Raw genomic sequence first — 21,555 nt, forward strand, 5'->3', positions numbered from 1 at the left:
ATTTAAAGGTGCTGTGGCAGCTTCTTGGGAAGCTGTTCTAGAGAAGCCCTTTTTATTATTCCTCATAGGCTGCAAGTTCTGTTTGCAGCAAGTTTTTTCAAGTGTAAGTTTATTCAAGCTGCTTGTTCCTAAGCAGCAGGGGCTAGAGTGACATATCGATTTCTCTGGCCCACAACGGTCAAAAAACTAACTGCAAAGTGCCCGTGCAGGAGATTTACTTCAACTTGACGTTTTCCTTGAAAACAGGAATGGACTTAAAACTTGGGATAAGGCACTAATACAGTTAATGACTCTGGCTGGTGGCTCAGTTGATAGAATCCACCTGCCAGTGCAGGAGATGCAGGAGACATGGGTTCAATCCCTGAGTTGGGAAGATCCCCTGGAGAAGGAAATGGCAACCCATTCCAGTATTCCTGCCTGGGAAATCCCAGGGACAGAGGAGCCTGGGGGGCTACAGTCCATAGGGTTGCAAAGAGTTGGACATGACTGAGCACATACACAATGGAGGCAAAGAGCAGAGCCAAGAATCTTATTTTGCAAAATTACTTGAAAGGCCCAAGGTGAAAGAAACATAGAAAAAAATAATGGTGCAGCACTGTAACTTTCTGCTAGGTGGATTCTTTGAGCACTGTGCTGCGTGCCCCTCATTTCTATTATTAATTTTTCAGCAGATTTTTCTTTCAACACCATCAAAAAATTCCACATAACTCAAGACAGTAATTTACTCTTAAAGGAAACACACCTGCAACTTTATTAATAACCAACTTTTTATTAGAGCAGATACAGTTGTGAAAACTGTACATTATACATTTTGGTTTCAAGGATTATAAATAACGGAACTCGCAGGTAGGGAGTTCTTTTTCACAGCAAGAAACTTTAAATAAACAAAGTCATGTTTTATTAAGTACATTGGCAGACTTCATATGCTGTCCAAAATGTAGAGTACAGTATAACAACCCATTAGAAAGAGCCTTTCATGTAAAATACAGCTGTGCACATTTTAGAAAAATACCAACAATTTGAGCTTTGTTTTAAAAAAGCTTATAAATCATACATATATTTATAAATGGAACCAACATGCTCACTTTATAAACATATCCTTTATTATCTGTTACCCATTACTTCCAAAGCATTACACATTTGAAATAAACACTTAAGATTAAATATTTTATTTCATTTTTTTTTAAAAAAAAAATCAGCTTTCCCAGCATCAAGAGCTATGGGGTTAGGAAGGAGCAGTGAGAGTATGGAGATCGACACAGGAACTGAAACGTTTCTTGGGTAAAAACGTACTTCCTAGATTTAAAAGTCAAAGGAAGATGTAAAAAATAAATATACAAGATGTAATTTTCATTTGCTCTCTTTCTGCTTTCTTCTTTATTCCATATCGGTCACACCCGGGAGTTTCAACATATTGCACTTCTGCAAAAAACACCACTGGGTTACTGCCCTGCAGGTGACACTCACTCCACATCTGTGCTAACATAGGACTTCTCTCTTCTGCATCGAAATGGTAGCAAATAAGGTAAGAAGAATCTGATTACACCATGCAGATCGTGAAAATACTTAGGAATAGCTCCCTCTCCTCAATGTTTTACCAAGATTAAATGGACAACTTTCCTCTCCTGATTTTCTTTTTAAATAATTATATAAAGCCCACATAGTTTCTCTAAATAAGCATGCTTCTGAGTAATAAAGAATAAATTATAAAACAGCAAAAAAATCAGTTTATGTCAGAATAACAAAGGACTGCAAAAGACAGATACTTAAAAATTGTCTACGCCTTTAAAGTGTGAAATAAAATTACAAAAGGACTATGAAAAACATGAAAGGCATAAAATTGAGAAGCACTGATTGAACGAAGCTTTATGCTCTACCTGAATGTATTCAACGAAAATTTGTAAGTTGGGGAAAAAAAAAAAAAAGAAGAGCAGTTATTAATAGCATCTTGCTTAACTTTCATGGGAATTAACATAGCCACTGACAAGATTTTATTTGGTTGGTAAAGTACGTCAGCAATGAAACTGAATCCTTTAAACACTGATTACTGCAACCCATGCAACATTTTGACTACACTTCTTAGACTTCTGTTGTCTTTCAGCTTTTAAAATTTAGCACCTCCGAAGTGCATAAATAAATTCATCTCAGTAGCTTTAAAAATGTTTAAGTGATTTCTTAGGTATAATGCCTTCAAATTGCTAAATTTTAAATAGCCTTTTACAGGTTTAGGAAGACTAAAAATGACATGAAGAATGATGTATTGCTATCAAAATAAACACATCTTCTCTAGAATTCTGTTGTTTTCTTTTCCTCGAGATGTGACACGTGTGCTTCCTCCGGCCAGGACCGCACGCTGCAGGTGACCACACATCAGATTTAAGTAAACAGCAGAAATGAACAGAACCGTGCACAAGCCGACAAAACCTTCTCTCCCGGGACGTTCCAGGAGATGAGAAAGCAGCAGGTCGTGGCATAAGACTGGTGAGTGATGCTGCTGCCTACTTCCTCTACTGAGACAGGAGTGAATGTTGGAACCATGGCCGCAGCAACACAATCCTCCGACCGCATTCCTAGGGCGGTCGTTTGTTTCCCCAGCTCCCTACTAGCAACGTCAGATGGTAAAATAGTAAGGCAGCTGTTGACTTCCATCAAAAAAAAAAAAAAAAAAGCAGCTCCATACATCTCCAGTTTAGTCACACTCTGCTAGGACAGATGGAGTAGCCAATGCCAAGAACTTCGCCGGATGGGGCTGCTTCAGCAGATGTTAAGAGAGAATGATTATTAAGTTTTGCTCTCCAACATGGTTGCCTGCTTCAGCTCCCAGAGGACCCCACAGCCACAACGCCTTCCCAGGGGGACTGGACAGGTCCTCCGGTTGAATTTTCCATCTTTCTCTCTCTCTCTCGTGAGCCCATCCTAATTCCAAGCCTCCTTCCCTGTGTCTGAGTCTGCCTGGAGTGTGCCATTTAAAGGGCTGATGACACCACTGCAGAGGACCGTGGGCTCACACCACTAGTTGTCATGACTTCACCGAAGGGTCAAAACAGTGATATCATTAAGTAACTATGTTGAATCATATTCAGGCGCAGCCAAAATTAAATTGAAGGACAATGCACGGTTGTTAAAAAAAAATGTAAATCTGAATAGGGGAAAAGAATGTGATAGATTGTGATTTTATATAGAAATTAAGGCTATTCTTACCTTTCCTAATTCCAATCAAGTTAGAAAGTGAACAAAAAGAATGGCCAACCCGATATTCAACAGCATGACGAGGATGATCATGATTGAATTAGGGCCCTGGAAATGAAACAGAACGAAACAGAAAACTCTAAGTGTCACCTTTCCATGTTAATAGCAATAGTTAAATTAGCTCACAAAACCAATTACCAAAAATACTTAAAAAGACACAACACAGTTGCAGGTCCATATAGTCAAAGTTACGGTTTTCCTAGCAGTCATGTACAGGTGTGAGTTGGACCATAAAGAAGGCTGAGTGCCTAAGAATTGATGCTTTCAAACTGTGGTGCTGGAGAAGACTCTTGAGAGTTCCTTGGACAGCAAGGAGATCAAACCAGTCAATCCTAAAGGAAATCATCCCTGAATATTCATTTGGAAGGACTGATGTTGAAATTTCAATACTTTGGCCACCTGATGTGAAGAGTTGACTCATTGGAAAAGGCCCTCACGTTGGGAAAGATTGAGGGCAGGAGGAAAAGAGGCTGGGAGAGGATGAGATGGTTAGATAGCATCACTAACTCAATGGACATGAGTCTGAGCAAACTCCAGTGGACAGTGAAGGACAAGGAAGCCTGGCATGCTGCCATCCAAAGGGACTGCAAAGAACTGGACGTAACTTAGTGTGTGAATAACAACAACAACACAGTTGCAGCAAATAAAGCAAGAATAACAACAGCAGTTCTAAAAGGTATAAACTAAAAATAGCTATGCTGTGTTTAGATGGAGTCATCTCTGAGCTTTCATACAAAATGAACCTAGTATTGATTAAACCTAAAAAATGACTTAAAAAATAACTGACTTCACCTTAAAACACTGGGCAACAGTCTGGGTGAGACACAGCTCACCATAATGGGTTTAAAACTGATGGGAATTAGAGATGTGTTTTTGTTAGGTGGGGTATAATTTGGATTCGGAGAAGGCAGTGGCAACCCACTCCAGTACTCTTGCCTGGAAAACCCCATGGGCAGAGGAGCCTGGTAGGCTGCAGTCCATGGGGTCGCGAAGAGTCAGACACGACTGAGTGACTTCACTTTCACTTTTCACTTTCATGCATTGGAGAAGGAAATGGCAACCCACTCCAGTGTTCTTGCCTGGAGAATCCCAGGGACAGAGGAGCCTGGTGGGCTGCCGTCTGTGGGGTCGTAGAGTTGGACATGACTGAAGCGACTTAGCAGCAATTTGGACTAGGAAGAAATCATTTCCTCATCAAGGCAGCTGGAAACAGGAGAGTGAAATCTGAAGGATGGTGAGGCTGCTCCGGCAAAGTTCAGGAAAAACTCAGGAGGAGGTTCTTTGACTCTTGTTTTTCCTGGTTTTCTTTTTGGATACCATCCTTTTCTTAATGTAAAAACTGCAAGTGGGAAGTTGAACCTTTCGTAAATTACTGTGCAAGATCTAATTTTTAATTTCTCTGCTCACACCCACAGCATTTCAGAAATCAAGTTATATTTTAACAAATCACAGAATCCTATTTTGGTAAGTACCACTATAATAAATACCACACAGTCTAAAGCGCCCCAAATTTACTTTTTTTAAATACAAAACAAAACTGCTGTATGACCCATCTGTTTATATCTGGTTATATTTGGCTATCTTTATCATAAAGAGGCATTCTTGGTATTAACTATTAAAATAGTGTCTAATTCTTAAGTAGCATTAAAAGTGCTCTAAAACTTGCCTTATAAGGGAGGTGGGGTAGGTAGTTTTATTCTCATTTTATGGACGAGGCAAGAGTTGTACACTACGGTGAAACTGTGTCAGTCTTCAGATGCTATAATGATGTGGTTTGTGGGGGGTGGTCAGTGAGTAAGGGAGGCTGGAACTGCCATTGGTTAGTGCTCATCTCACGGGGTCCAGGGCTTGAATCCTGTGTCCTTCAAGGCGGCCTCCTTTCTGGATGAGGCCACATCCTCCCTGGTAGAGGTCAGAGTGCCTCCTCTTTCTGTGTCCTAACACTTCACACCTTACTGTCCTTTCTTGTTAACTGCCATCTTTTCCCCTAGACTGAGTCCCACAGGGGTCCTCCTTGTTCACCACTGTGTACCCACACTTAAGGGCTGTCCAGTTCATCCAGACAACCAGTATTTAATGAGAACCCACCTTCCACTTTTCCAAGTACTATAGATGTGGTGGCTGAACAGATATATTCACTGTATTAAATGAAGAACAGGGTGATTCATAAAATCAGGGTGACAGAGAGGAGGAATAAAAATGGGTGTTATAGAGGTATTCTTACAAGAAAAAGCCTAGTTCCTAAACTCCAAGGGAGGAAAATAATTCCTCACAGTGATTATTAGTTCCCTTTTACCAACCTCCAAAAAGGTAAGTGTCTTGCCCAAGGTTACTCAGCCAGTTTGAATGAATTAGAACTGAGATTAAACACCTTTGGTCTGTTCACTTCAGAACTACATGTCCTTCATCTCTATTAAAGTCACAGGCCGTAGTTTAAAAATAATTTACCATCAACTTCTTTAACATGGCATTTTCATCGATATCCCATAGTATCAGAAAAACATCAGTTCTTGATAATGATCAATGGGTCTTTTAGAATAGTTGTGTTCTAAATTAATAGGAGAGTACTAACCTGTGTAACTCATTTATGGTTAACTTAGAACACACAAATAATGTGTTAGAACTCAGAAAATAATTGATGATCTTTCAACATTATTAGTTAGGCCGGAGATTACGGAAATGCTATTAATATACATACTGAATAGACTTTGCTCACTGAATGTGTTTAGATTTTCTTAGGAATGTGTTAAGAATTCTGGGATCCTTTCAACTCTTTTGGATTAGTGGATTTCATTTCATAATTCCTCAAGACAGTGAGTGATAATGAAAGAAGACAGGGAAAGTAACGTCAAACCAATATGATGCAAAGTCCAGTGACTTACAGGGGACCCTGAGAAAGCAGAATGATAGAGAAAGTACTTTCAGTAAAGGTGTGCCTGGACCTTTCACTCCCACTCTGAGTCCTTAAAAGGTTCCATGAATTTATCTAACTTTTTGAATTGGTGAGTATTTTGGGTTTGTGTATATTTATACAGACATAATTTCTATTGAATAAGTATTTCTTCCATATATATTCTAATATACACATATATTTATCCTACCAGTATAGCTCCACTTACAAAGGTATTTTTAAAGATGACTCAGTTTAGGTAAGAGTAAACTGGCAATAAAAGGCTCAAACAGCCAGGTAAAAAAAATAAATTCTGGGACACTATGTTTAACAGGTGGATATCAAGACATGACCTCTGTGTTCGTCAGACACCTGGGCTGGGTACAGAGTGTAAAGCTTTAAGGTGAAGTCTCATAAATATGACTGCAGTGGCCAGCTGTAGCTTAAAATAGTAAAAAGAAAAAAAGTCAGTCTTGCTTTTGAAGACTGACTGAGACAGGTGTAATACAAGAAGCTGTTGGGGCAGGGCACAGTACAAGTCTTGATTAGAAGACACTTTCAGGCAGTTAGAAACGAAAGTGCAGGAAGTCAAACTATGGAAAGAAATTCTAACTCAAGGAGTTTTTTCTTCAAGAGACTATCACTCATTTAAAATTATGAAGAATTTTCTGAAGAGTTAGTACAATTTGCTAAACTTCAAGCTTTTCCAAAAACATGAAAAGGGCACAAGTTAATTATATGTGTTTACTGTGTGTGTGATTCAGACCTGATCTGACATGGCTGCCTTAGGTTTTTTAACAATTCAGAAGAAAGGCTGGGTAAATCTCAAACTTGGAAGCTGATCAGTGTAACTGCTAAGAGAAAAGTGTGGGTTGTTCTCAGGAGTTGAGTCTCCTAACTAGAAGACCACTCACAAGTCTCTTTGATCATAAGGTTCTCCAGTTGCCATATTGCAAAAATCCTACAAAAATCTTGGCATCACACAGAATGTACTTTCCTGGGACATGAGTCCACATGCAGCCACTGCCCACAGGAGTCACAGACTGGAGGAAGGCTGTAAAGTAATCCTTGTTATGGCTCCCCTTCTCCCAGTGTTAGCCTGTGTCCCCGAAGATTCTCTCTATTTCTAGGAATCAATACCCAGGGTGATCCTGAGGAGGGATCAAAATCTACTGGAAAATATTTAGGAACCGTTTATGCTCCAACTAGTGTTGAGGTGAACTTAATAATAGTCAATGCTTTCTGAATACCTACCCTATGCAAGGAACTAAGACCTTTACAAGTTATCAACTCACAACCACTGATATTAATCTTCACAAAGCTTGATATAGGTACAGATGAAGAAACTAAGTCAGAGCAGGTTAAGAAACTTGCCTAAAAGTCAAAGAGCTGGTAAGTAACACAGCTGGGATCTGAACCTATGGTGTCTGGCATAAGTGGCCACACCCTTAGCTAGTAGCCTACACTCTCAGTAAGTTGGCTGACTACAATTCTGCAAATTGCTTGGTGATTCTGATTCAAAGTGGACCTCTCACACTGTCTCACAAAGAGGAACTCAGTCTGGTTTCCCCCCTAATGTCTGCTTTAGTGTGAATGTTTCCACGAGTTTCCAAGTTGTTATTTGTAAACTTGCAACTTATACACTGTCTTAATTTCAAAATTGTATGTAGCGCTCTTTTGTTTTAAAGGTCATTCACTGACTACCTTCAGGATGATTCTGTCACTTTCCTAACTCCTTGTGAAGAGGACTTCCCCGATGGCTCAGATGGTAAAGCCTCTGTCTACAATGCAGGACACCCGGGTTTCATCCCTGGGTTGGGAAGATCCGCTGGAGAAGGAAATGGCAATCTACTCCAGTACTATTGCCTGGAAAATCCCATGGACAGAGGAGCCTGGTAGGCTACAGTCCACGGGGTCGCAAAGAGTTGGACACGACTGAGCGACGTTCCTTGTGAAGAAAACAGTTATCAGGGGTGTGAAAGGCAGCTTTCTGTTATCAAGGAAGGAAGATTAATTGTTAAACTCTTCACACACAGGCACCAATTCAGCCCTGACTTCCAGCTCCTAACAGAGGTACAGAGCTGCTGGCCGCCTCCTATTCTGGGGTGTCCAAGGGAACCCTAGAGACCAGCCTGCAGAGCTGCACGATGCTTGGCTGACTCCCAGAATCCAAATGTTCTGCACTTCCACGAAACAGATGCTGTTTCTAAACAAGAAGGCGCTAATTCACCAAACATACCAATCAGTAACAGTTTATTACAGGTAAGAACTAGGTAACTCACCTAATGTGAGGGAAACTGGGGCATATACTTTCTCTTAGGAAGTTCTGAAAATCAACTGAACCCACTAATGGGTACCCAAAAGGTATAAACGATATAGCCTTGTATTGTCTGAATTTTCCTCTTGTAAATCAAGCATACTAATACCAATTTATATGGGAAACTTGACTAACCCTATGGATAAATGCTGAAAGCCAAAAGAGAGGTTATCACATTTAACAAATTCAGTAGTAATAACATTCAGACGTATTTAGTATCAGGATACTGATATATCAATGTTAAAAAAAGGCTTACTAAACAGTGAGTCTCAAAGTTACTGTTTTGAAAACCACATATCTATATAAGCACTTGACTCTTGGAAAGTTAATCATGTTAATTTGATTAATTTATATTTAGATAATTAAAAAGGTGAGAATTTAAAGAAGGTGGGAACCCATGTTAATAGATATTAGCAAAATAAACCTAAGAAATTTCAAACATAAAAGTTAGTTGAAAAATGAATTTCAGTGTTAAACCTATGAGCAGACTGAACAGACAAAAGTAAACCAATGGTTATATTCTTGTTGGCCAAAATATTAATCTATACCTTTATGCAAATATGTCTCAGAAATTACTAGTCAATACTGGGTCAACTGTGGCTTCTTCCCTAAATTACAATCTTTTCCAAAGCCATATGACCAGGTGAACAATTTAATAGAATTTTAAATCTTACTGAATAAGGATATCAGAGAGCTTTCTGGTTGAATAATAAAAACAGTAAATGGTGAAGACTCATAATAAAACTAGCATCTATGAGAAAACTGAAATTTTAGGAAGATTTACACTCTGAAGAATTAGAAAACCAAAGTAACTTTCTTAACCAACTGAAAATTTTCACATCTTATACAGGAAAGTAGTAGTTCTGAAAAGCCTGGCTATTAAATAAAATCCAAACTAAACATTTATGAGAATAATTCACAATAACCAGAAAAGACGTTTTGTCAAAAGATGCTGACTGTTGTGGGGTGGAGTCTAAAGGCAAGTTAAGAACTTAGCAAATGGCAGTGGACCTCTCCTTCTGGTTAGAGCACAACAGCCAGCCTCTGGGCCAAGGCCCATGATTCCTTCCCACCCCAGCAGTCAGCTGTTGTTATAGGCTGCCTGTTTGTGTCCCCTGCCCCCAAATTTACACAATAAAGCCCTAAGCCGTGGAGGATGGACCTTTGGGAGGTGATCAGGTCATGAGGTTGGAGCCCTTTGACGGTATTAGTTTCCTCTTTCTTAGCCCTGTGAGGACTCAGGGAGAAGGTGGCCCGTGGTCCATGGATCAGGCAGTGGGTTTTCACCAGACCTCAGATCTGCTGGTGCCTTGATCTTGGGACCACTGAGCCTCCAGAATTGTGAGAAATAAGCATTTGCTTTTTAAACCGCTCAGTTCAAGGTATAGTTTTTTGTTACCACAGCTGGAGCTGATAAGACAGCTCCCATGAAGCTTACCGCCACGTGCTGGTAAAGGCTTGTGAAAGTGGAGCTGGGACAAGGCGGTCACGTGAGCCCACCTGTAGGAAGCCTGAGGGAGGTCGCAAATGCTGCCCAGAGAGCCCCTGGTGGCTAGGCTACTGGTGCTAGTAAACGCTACCCTTCACAGCCCTGGGCCTCTTGTCATCATCAAGGCGTTGATCTCCCCTGATGCCACCCAGAAGAACCCAGAGGAGCAAAGGGACAGGGAACCACGTCTTGTACAACTTACTGAATTGGCTTCTTTTTCCAAAGCAGGGCGCACATCGCTGCTTGCTGGGTTCTTTGGTATAGCAAGTTCAGACTTCTTAGCTTTTGGCTCAGCTTTGCTTTCTTTGGCAACTGGTTTTGTCACAGATTTAGGGGGACTCCACTTGTTGGGTGACGGCTTGTGCACCAGTGCCGAGGAAGACTGGCTCAACCCCTCCTCCTCCTCCGTGTCCTCCGGAGGGTGCTGGGGGGCGTTCAGTTTCACGTAGTAGCCGTGGTACTGAGAGTGCAGCTCCCCGTTACTGGGGTTGGGGATGTGGTGGCGGCCAGAGTACTTGGAGGAGGGCACGACCGCCCCCACCTCCTTTGGGGGGGCCTTGGAGGTCAAGGGCTTGTTGACGGCAGCCGTCACCTTCTCCTCAGCCACGCTGCGTTTGTCCTGGTTGAGTCTCGCCCCTGAACTGGGGTTCTGCTTCCTTGCGGGCTTTGGGGAGGGAGAGCGGCCTTGTCTGGGACTTGGCTCAGGAGACTCTGGGGGTGTGGTGCCTTTGCGGTAGAAGTGAGGCGATTCCTTTGGTGTGGGGGGCTTTTCCGGGACCTTGTCTTCGGGATTTTCTTTAGCATCTACACCTTCCTGAAATCTCTGTTTGATGTAATCTGGGCCTGGGGAGAAAGTGGACAACAGAAGGGGAGGTGATAAAATGAAAATAAGGCATAAAGGCTTATTCCTCTCATGGCTACAGATATATAAATATTTGCTAAATCAACTTAGCTTTTCCTCTTTTTCTCTAAAATGTATTTATAAGGCTTTGACTAAGCACAAACCTGGGAGAAGATTAAGGTGATTATGTACTTGCCTGGAGACTCCCATGGACAGAGGAGCCTGGCAGGCTACAGTCCACAGCGTTGCACAGATTTGGACACTACTTAGCACCACACGCACATATGTACCATTAATTTACACTATTTTGACAGCCATAAAGGTGAGACAGTCCTGATTTCCCAAGTAATTGTACTGTTTCCTCCCACTGGCAGAACAGGGAGGCAGAATTCATATGGATGGAGCACCGCTGACAGCACCATAATTAATCTGCACGTTCAAATTACATGGTATAACTAAAATACAAAGTATGTGCTCATATACAAAAATAAACTGACTCGTATGCTTAATATTTAATATGTTAGAACACTTAAAAATATTAAAAGAATGTTTAAAAAATCATCTACATTGGAGGAGGAGAACATGCATATAACCTATTTTTTAATGACCCTTCATTAAAACCGCCCAGTTAGAAACAAACACCGAAGTGCCAGGTTACACTTCACAGGATAACTTACTCAGAGGCCCTTCAGAGTCTGGCTTTGCATCGGCCGCATTTCTGCAGGCATCAGAGTTAAGACAAGCCAGCTGTCTTTGGCTCTGCAGTCTCAAGACTTTTTTTTTTTCTGAGTACTTTAGAATTAACAATCACATATTCTTTTTATAAAAAAGAATTCTGTTTTTAAAAAGGGACCCTGGTGCATTGTTACTTTATGGGCAGGTTTAGGGGAGAGTAAGGAGAACTTGTACCACACGCTTGTCCCACCAGCTGTGAGCGCTTCAGGAGGCCAGCATCCGGAGAAGGGAGTCTCTGCAGACCTCAGATGTGCTCCCAGGCACTCTGCCCTTCCCCAGTAGCCTCCCCTGTACAGCCTTTGGCCACCACATCACCCGGCCACCATTTCTCATCAAAGGAAATCAAATCAAGGTCACCTAGTCCAAGTGGCCCTCTTCTCTGCAAATGGGAGGTAGCTGACTGTATCATCTCTGGAGTATCCAAGGGAGAACTCACCCACCAACTTGCTTATAGGAACTGACCAGCTCTTGTCAATTCCAGAGCATTGCCTCTATTAACTTTCCTTCCTCCCTCCATGCCGAGCCCTCACCCCAGGCGGGGCTGAAAGACAGTTATCCCTGATTGTTAAAAATGCATACTACTTCCCTCACAGATGAATGGATAAAGGAGAGGTTTAGACACACAAAACTGACAAAAGACTGAAGCGACTTAGCAGCAGCAGCAGCAGCATGGCCCCATGGATGGACTTGGAGGGCATGATGCTAAATGAAATGAGTCAGACAAATGCCATATGGTATCCCTTATATGTGGAATAAATTTGACATATAAGGGATAGCATTTGTCTTTCTCTGACTTATTTCACTTAGCATCATGAATATGTGAAACTAGCAGGCTCACAGGTATAGAGAACAATCTTGTGGTTACCAGTGGGGAGGGAGGGACAGGCAGTGTATGGGTCGGGGAGTGGGAGATACAAACTACAGGTGGTAAGACAGGCTCAAGGATGTACTGTACAACACGGAGAACATAGCTAATATCTTGGAATAACTGTAAATGGAAAATAACCTTTAAAATTGTATGAAAATAAAAAAATTACCGATTAGTCACGTTCTTCCTGGGATGATCTGAATAATTATTTATTGTGAGATGGCCATTTATTATACAAGGTGTTTTCCAAAGTGTTAAGCCTCACGAAAATCCTAGCAAGTGGGCATTATCCTGATTTTACTGATATGGAAACAGCTGCAGTAGCTGAAAAACCCAAAGTCACACAGCTCCTGTAGATCCTTAATATAAAATATCACGCAACATGTAATATATTAAGCCCAGAAATGAGAATTCCCAAGGGCCCACATTTATAGATTGCACTAAGGGACAAAAGCATAAGAGTTCTATCTCACAGTCCACCCTGCAGATGATAAAGCCACCACTCGGCATTCAAACTTCCCAAACAGGTCAAGATCGCATGTCAACAATCGAGATTTCCTTTCTAAACTTAAGGTTAAGCGCTCTCTTTACAAAAACTGGCAATTTTCTTTTAAATCCACTAAATATGACAGTATGAATTCTTGGCACAGAGAAAGTTATCTCGCTTGGCTATCCTATCCCCTCTCCAGGTGAACGTTCCCGCCCAGGAATTGAACCAGGGTCTCTTGCACTGCAGATGGATTCTCTACCAGCTGAGCTATCAGGAAAGCCTGAAGAAAAAGAGGCAACTGCAATTATTCAAAAGGTGCCGTTTTTCATTCCAGCTCCTTCCTTGGGGCTCTGACTACACCATTACCACCAGGAGAAAGCAGCATGAGCAAGCAACCCTGGAAGGGGAGGTTTCTCATCAACAGGCTCGCCCTGACTTTCAAAAACCCACGAGAAGAATTTATCCTGGTTTTTCACGGAGAAGTCCCTCATCTACTGCAGACTTATTTTCACCCAACACCCCCTCTGCAGGATGCTGATGGCATATTTTCTCCCACCCTTCAACGCCACATTTCATCAGACTGGTTTCACTTGTGCTTCACTTTCATCCAATTTTAGAGCATGACTGAAATACCCATCTAGGCATGGTAGTAAATGTTCTGTGCAAAGGTAATTAATAGGCAAGACTCTTAAAGCCAATGGATTTCCCCCTTAAAGTCACCTAACTCTGAAACACAAATTACAAAGTACTTTCAATGTCTTCAATCCAAGGGGTAAGTGCAAAAGTTATTTTTGCAGACCTTTCTATCTTAAGATTAACGCATATGAAAAGCTAATGTCTGACTTAAATACACACACCAAAAAGAACAGGAATAAAATAGACTCTGGCAGACGTGGCTAGTTATACATTCTTAAAGTTGGAAGAACAGAGTCACTGAACCACAGGAAATAAAGCTGTCACAAAGCCCGCGTGCTTCAATTTGAAAATGTGAGACTGGAACCACGATGCTTAAGAGTTTAGGGTTTATCTGGGTAACCACTGGTCTTACCTGTGTCTACTGCTGAAAGCAGATGAGAAGCTGAAATGGGAACTGCTTTGACAGGTTCCAGCAACGTGACAGCTGCCAGCAAAGGATGAGACTGCTGAAATGCTAACAGCGGCAAGAGGTTGTTTATTTGGGAGGAAACTCAGTCAATTGAGTGATAGTGGGTCCCAGAAAAAGAATTTTTTAAAAATTAAATTTATATTAAAGTGATATGCTTTAGTTATTTGGAAAAACAACAAAGACCTATAATACCTGAATACAAAGCCTAGTTGCAAATACTTTTTGTAAAGGGTAAATAGATCTCCCCCTACCTCTTAATTTATGCCATTGTGAATAGGCCAAGCTGAGACTGATCTGGCCCCTGGAGGATTCTGTATTAATGGCCTCACAAAACTATATTCTGGGTTCCACTGAACATATTTACTGTTTATTAACTCTTAAATACCAGTCTAGCCAACTCCTTTAGATCTGTAGACCTCTCATGCATTGCTTCTTATCTTAAATGTCTTCCGAAAGGCATTTTCACTTGTGCCCATCTTCTCAAACATAGTTTTCAGGCGTATTCATTCAGCTTTATCTACAGGGCTTCTGATGATACTCAGAATCTGTTGAGCTCAGAGAATTTACTAGCACCACCTTTCAGATTAAAAAAAAAAAAACACAACACAATCTCCCAGCTTTATTACCCATTAAAAATTGGCTGGATGAGAGAATAAACATACTTCAAAGCAGCGTTCCCCATGAGCTGCCTAGCAGAGGCGTGTGGGGTGTGATTCCCAGAGAATTTAGTAAGTATTAACCGAAGCCTAGAAATCTTGAGGTTTAATAAATGCTCCAGGTAACTCTAATGTACCCAGTGCTTGCATTTAAAAGCATGGCAAGTTTGGGATGGACATGTACACACTGCTATATTTAAAATAGATAGCCAACAAGGAACTCCTGGAGAGCACAGGGAACTCTGCTCAATATTCTGTAATAACCTACATGGGAAAAGAGCCTGAAAAAGAACAGACATATGTATATGTCTAACTGAATCACTTAGGTGTGCACTTGGAACTGACACATTGTTAATCAACTATACTCCAACATAAAATAAAAATAAATGGGAAAAAAAGACACCAGAGTGAGAGACCTTGAAATAAAGACTTCTGATTCCACACACACAAAAATAAATTTGAACAGTATGGCAAGAAGTATGCTGACTAGAGCCAACCTAACTCCAGCCTTCCTCACCTGCATCCAGCTGGAAATGGTTCCAACGTGGCATAGTCAACTGGGGACTGGCCAGCTAAATGAGGATGCAGACTTAGATTTTCCAGAGTCAGATTAGGTGCTTTTAAAGCAAAATGTCTAACATAGTGTGGAGGGCAGGAGTTTTTCCTGGACAGGTTTCTTGGAGGGCGCGTGGTGTGCCTGCGCTCATTCTATGTGGTAACGTGTGTCCACGCCGCGATGCCAGCACCACAGAGCTGATGAGATGCCACGGTTCCTTAAAAAGACGGGTCAGAATATTGCCAGGGAAGAATGATGACAAGTGCTGTGAGCTGTTGCAGTCAGCATTTTGGTCTGTTTTTACAGACTGTATTTCTGAGTCCTTAAGGGATGCTTCTCGGGGAAGGCACTGGCACCCCACTCCAGTACTCTTGCCTGGAAAATCCCATGGACGGAGGAGCCTGGTGGGCTGCAGTCCATGGGGTCGCTAAGAGTCGGACACGACTGAGTGACTTCCCTTTCGCTTTTCACTTTCATGCATTGGAGAAGGAGGTGGCAACCCACTCCAGTGTTCTTGCCTGGAGAATCCCAGGGACGGGGGAGCCTGGTGGGCTGCCGTCTCTGGGGTCGCACAGAGTCGGACGTGACTGAAGCGACTTAGCAGCAGCAGCAGTATTCCATGGACATGAGTTTGAGCAAACTCCAGGAGATAGTGAAGGACAGGGGAACCTGGCATGCTGCACACAGTCCATGGGGTTGCAAAGAGTGGGACACGACTGAGTGACTTCCCTTTCGCTTTTCACTTTCATGCATTGGAGAAGGAGGTGGCAACCCACTCCAGTGTTCTTGCCTGGAGAATCCCAGGGACGAGGGAGCCTGGTGGGCTGCCATCTATGGGGTCGCACAGAGTCAGACACAACTGAAGCGACTTAGCAGCAGCAAGGGATGTTTCTGGGAAGAAGTCAGAGGTCACCTGCTAACTGATGTGCCACACAACACAAAACAATGACACCGAGCACATGTCAGGCCCCCACACGGAGAGGTTATGAGTTGCAGTTGGCATGAAGGCTCTGAGCAGATACAGCAGATGGAAAACAGTGGGGCGTTCAGCTAGTTCTTCATAGGTGAGCCTCTGTGAAATGGTGGGGGGCACTATGAAGACCCCCCCCCCCCAGGGCAGTGCACATGCTTGTAGCAGCATCAGAAGTCATTACATGGAAATTAGGTATTTTTGATGGGGACTGTCAATCACTAAAAGAAGACCAGATTGAAAGGTTTTTTAAAAATTATACAACTGATGGCAGATCACTGTTCTATATGGAAAGACTTTCCCAAAGGACTTTAGAGTCCCATCCATTATTGTACTGCAACTTAGAACACAACCGTAGCACTCCGGTCTGCAAGTTATAGGACACTTAGCCAGGGTTGTGCACACGGCAGGCTTTCAGTACACATGTGTGTCGAATGGGATACAGTGGGATACACAGGTGGTAATAACCAGAAGTCCCACGCATTACTAATTTCTCATCAACTAGTAGATTATTCCATTTCCCTTTCTCTATGAAAAAAAGTTATTCCAAATCTGGGGTCTGTAACGTGAGTTTAGATGTTATCTATTCCAGGAAACATTTTTTTTTCTTAACAAAAAGTACATATTAATAATGTGTGTTAGTGTGTCTGACTCTTTGTGACCTTATGGATTATGGCCTGCCAGGCTCCTCTGTCCGTGGGATTCCAAAGGCAGAAGAATATGGAATGGCTTGCCATTTCTACTCCAAGGTACAGACAATTCTTAGGACTTCTAATTCATACTAGAAGTGTGAGCTTAGTTGACACTGTCTCAAAGTAACCTATACCAAAAGACTTCACTTGAAGTAATCAACATATTCTGTGCATGTGTATGTAACATACATGCTCTTATACCTTGAACACTTGTGTCTCCTGCCCTCACAAATTCAGATGTTGAGGCCCTAACCCCCAGTGTGATGTTACTTGGTGGTGGGGGCTCGGGGAGATAGTTTAGCTCATGCGGGGAGACTCTCATGAGTCTCATGGCCTTAATGGTCTTATAAAAACTGGAAGAGACACCAGAGTTCTCATCCTCCAGGTTCATGGACTGGGGAAATGCCGTCTGCCAGCCAGGAAGAATCACCTGAACCCAATTTTGTTAGCATCCAGATCTTGCAATTACAGCTTCCAGAACTAAGAAAAATATCTGTTGCATAAGCTCCCATGTCCATGGTATTTTGTTGTAGCAGCCCAAGTCAATTAATACACATGCTTAAACCCAGGAAGACGAAGCTTGTGAGGCTGTTGCTTGGGTCACCTCCCAAGAGGGCTCTACATAATATAGTCACCTATACTATGTATATATAATATAGCCACCTATACCTATGTATACATAATATAGTCACCTATACTATGTATGCATAATATACTCTATATAGTCTACATAATGTAGTCACATTTGCTTTTTCCACCCATGACCAGTCACCCCCACAACTGATAAATATCACTTGAAATAAAAAAAATAAGGCATCTTGATGGAAGGAAACTGAAACAGTAGGGGGTAAAAGAGCCACACACAGAGTTTCCCAATTACCCTTCGCCATGTCCAGCTCCCCACCACCTCTTCCGTGACCATCCCAAGTCCTATCTCAGCTTTCCTGGCTCAGAAAGCCCGTTTCATCAGCCCTTTGAAGCCGCGCCATCCCTCAGGGCCGACTCCCGTTGCCGAAGCTCACAAGACTGACGTGTGACACCAGAAGACCGATTCATCAGTTCACAATGAGCGAGGTGAATGTCACAAAGGCCGGGACCAGCACTGATGCCACCAGGGCACGCTCTCCCCACTGGCAGACCTCCACGAGAAGCTTGACCAAAATTAGAAGGTTACTGGTGGCGGCGGAATCGAGACAGAGGCATGAGATGAATCAAGTATCCAACGGCATCGGGCTGAGCGCGCCTGCTGCATCCATTTCCTCACTCGGTTGATCCTGCCAATAAAGCCATACACGGCTGGCTACCTCTCCCCGCGTCCTTCCCCATAACACAACGTCCCTGCCAGTGCAACTACAATGCTCCAAGGTCCTGGCCACAGCATCGCTCTCCTCTGGATAGCGTTCGAATGGACACTGCGTATTTTTGCCTCTGTGACTCTTTTTTTCAATACTACTTTGGGTGACCAAGCCTTGGTAGGTTCTAATACACTAAATCAGGTCACAAGGAAATCTTGCTGAACTACAGACATACTACCTATCACGTATGATCACTGTATACGTTCCTGTGCTGTCTCACGGGCTTATTTTAACATTCAGTTGTTGCTGTTCAGTTGCTAAGTCGTGTCCGACTCTTTGCTACCCCATGGACAGCAGCACGCCAGGCCTCCCTGTCCCTCAACCACCTCCCGGAGTTTGCCCAAGTTCATGTCCATTTAACTCTCAGAGGGCAATCTTATTTCTAAGTTCTGGGGGTATGACTCACTGTGTCACTCTTACTCATGGCAACTGAGGTTTCTGTGTGTGAATGCAATTGTCTACATACATGAATTCAACTACACACACGAATGCAATTACCTACATACACGGTCACATACATCTATCTGAATGCCTTTTATTGTTATAACCACGCCCTTTGAATGATTAAGCTATCCCACATGGCCACAGTTTTTAATGTGCATTTATTTGCCTGTGCCTGGTCTTAGTTGCGGGATGTGGGATCTAGTTCCTTGACCAGGATCGAACCCAGGCCCCCTGCACTGGGAGCACAGAGTTTTAACCACTGGACCACCAGGGAAGTCCCTTTTCTGTAGTTTTTAATTGAACTGTAGAATAATACAGATTTGAGCTAAAAAGTGTAAGACTGAATTAAGACGGGAAACTTCTGGAAATACTGCCGGCTCCTGAAAAGAGGTAACTTACCATGAAAGTTCAAAATATTAGCTATGACAGACATCCTTTTTTCCAAGGGTTAACGACTTCTATGCACGACACATTCATTCCCAACAAAGGAAACGTTTGTGTCTGGGATATGTAAATGAATCGCGCAGTCTGACTCAGAAAAAAGTACTTGAAAGCCCTTTCAGAAATGTCTATCCAATTTGATCACCCTGGGAAGAATGCACAGTGGAAAGCATGTTATGCTCCCTTGAGAAAATCAATAATACTCAGTACAGAAAAGGCTTTCTATACAGTTGCCGAAGGTAGTCCTGGCTGTGGGTCAAAGGGGATCACTGCCACCCCCCCTTAGCTCCTGTCTCAAATAGACCCCTTGTCATCTTGTGCTACTGTGATGTATTTATTACTGAGGGACAACTGGCTTGTGTGACGATGTTTTAGCTACAAAAGGGTGGAATGGCATTTTCCCACTAAATTTACCCCCCTCCTCCAATGCTTTCACGTCACAAAGGCTTTAAAAAACCTTTTAGTCTGAAAAATTGAGATGACCTCCCCTATCATTTACCTCCTGTTAACACCGACTGGCAATCTCAGGGACCCCATCCCCAGCGGAGTGAACAACAGAACCAAGCAATTACCATCTGCAGACAATAGCGAGTTTGTTTGCTTCCACAGCAGCTCAAGGCTAGGGCTGCTTCATGAAGCTGCTTTGTCTCCCAACTGCCCAGCTGCTCCCAAGAGCATCACTACTGCAAAGGGACAAGAGGGTCCCTCCAGGGTGGCTGAATCCCCTCTTCAGCTCTCACACCCTACAACAAGCAGTTCCCAAGGTGCTTAGGTCTAGGGATGTGGGAATTTCCGGAGAAGCGTTTATTCCTACCCCCCAAAATGGAAAATGTCCCTTTCCTAATCAAACAAGTATGCATTAGATGATTTCAGTCGACCCAGAGACGGGACACAAATGAAAATAGAATACAACACAAAGGATGCACATGGAAGAAAACATCCGTTGCCACTGGTTTTCTCCCTTGAACTAGTACAGAACTAGTCACTCTATAGTAACTCAATCACTCTGCAACCGAACCCAGCCCAGTCCCAGAGTGCTCTCATAAAAAGAGTCTTGTTAACATGGCCTTTTACTGTCTTCACCCTTTACAGAAAAAAAAAAGAAAAAAAACTCCTGTCCTTCCTTTCTCATTCTCCCGTGCTATATTACAGTCGATGTTCTAGTTTCTACAGGAAGCCTGCTCTTCTGCACACCGTGACGTACCTTGTTCATGCAGCCACACGGATGCCCTGTGGCTTCCAGTACCTTATCACCCTCACTGGAGCCAAACGGGTAATGGACATACGTGTTGTGCAGGGTGCTAGTTATCCAGCTTGATTAACAGAAACCAACGTGGAAAAACTCTTCACCAAGAAAACAAATTTCGACACTTAGAAATTAAGAACATTTCTTTTAGTCTCTTTGCCTGGAAACCTGTTGATCCCCTGAATCAACAGGAAGTTGTTTCTAAAACTATGGAGAATCAATAAAATGGCAATTGCCACCTTTTCCTATAACACATATTAAACATAATCCTATAACATCCTGTAATAAAGAAAGGGATGGAAACAGTCTACTAGGAAAGCTCTAAGGAGTGAGTTAAATATTTAACCCTACTGTAACTATCTGCTTACTGCTATGGTATAATGTTTGAGAGGCAGATGATCTGGGTTGATTTTGTGTGTGTGTGGCTGTCCCTTTCATTTCTTCCATCATGACGTACATTCTCCTCTTAGTCTGCGCAGAGGCAACTGTCTTTAAGTGGTGCATTTCTTTATATCCCAACATTCCTTTGAGGTGTATTAAAAACATTAGTCCAACACTTACTAGTTGTTTTCTTTGCTAATGTGATTGTTACAGGTGCCTGATTTTGAGGTATTTGTTTTAGCACCTGTGACAGACCCCAACACATTAACACAACTGCTTAGATGCTTCTCTTAGATTCTCATCTTGTTTATGCTATCAGTTGGAAGTTTGCTGCTCTGGGTGGGAGAGCAGAAGGCGAGGGAGACGCACTGGGGAAGAACAAGCCAGAACTCCAGCACTAACACTCAAGACTTCAGACATGTGTTACACTAAGCTCCCAATTTTTCTGTAGTCCTGCTGAAATTCAGGGGGCACAGATCTTCAGATTATAAAGAAAAGCAGGCGAAAGGAAACCAGAGGCCATGTTCCTAGCCCCCTACCCTCTCCTATCTCAGCAGGTCCTACCTGCTCCTACCTGCCCCCCACCCACTGCAGGTCCTACCTGCTCCCACCCCCCACCCGTCCTGCATCCCCCCGACCAACAGCATCGCAGGTCCCACCTGGCTGGTAGAAGTCAGGCGACAGCTCTCGGGCCACAGCTCTCGCGATGTCACACTCCTGGCGGGCGGCCAGCGCGGCCTGGTCTGCGGCGTCGGCTTTGGCTCTCGCGTGGGCGGTCCTACGGAAGCACAGAGGGTGGGTCAGCAAGAGCAGCGCCCTGGTAATTACAC

General features: G+C 42.8%; 1 protein-coding gene across 8 annotated transcripts in view; it reads right to left on the minus strand.

Annotated features, from left to right (window-relative positions):
• Positions 1 to 749: 749 nt before the first annotated feature.
• JPH1 (junctophilin 1) overlaps positions 750 to 21,555 on the minus strand; it is a 90,313-nt gene continuing 69,507 nt past the window's right edge. Inside the window, exons 3-6 of one of the 8 annotated variants that reach the window (XM_027973061.3) lie at positions 21,385 to 21,503; positions 10,148 to 10,788; positions 3,202 to 3,297; positions 750 to 1,422 (exon numbers count right to left, since the gene is read on the minus strand). In XM_027973061.3, coding sequence (XP_027828862.1) covers positions 3,217 to 3,297; positions 10,148 to 10,788; positions 21,385 to 21,503 — 841 coding nt within the window. In that variant the 3' untranslated portion in view covers positions 750 to 1,422; positions 3,202 to 3,216. Of the gene's footprint in view, positions 3,298 to 10,147; positions 10,789 to 21,384; positions 21,504 to 21,555 lie in introns of those variants that run through there. The other 7 variants (XM_027973060.3, XM_027973058.3, XM_027973059.3 and 4 more) reach the window with 7 other exon arrangements.

The sequence above is a fragment of the Ovis aries genome, chromosome 9, assembly GCF_016772045.2.
Source record: "Ovis aries strain OAR_USU_Benz2616 breed Rambouillet chromosome 9, ARS-UI_Ramb_v3.0, whole genome shotgun sequence".
Taxonomy (NCBI): Eukaryota; Metazoa; Chordata; class Mammalia; order Artiodactyla; family Bovidae; genus Ovis; species Ovis aries.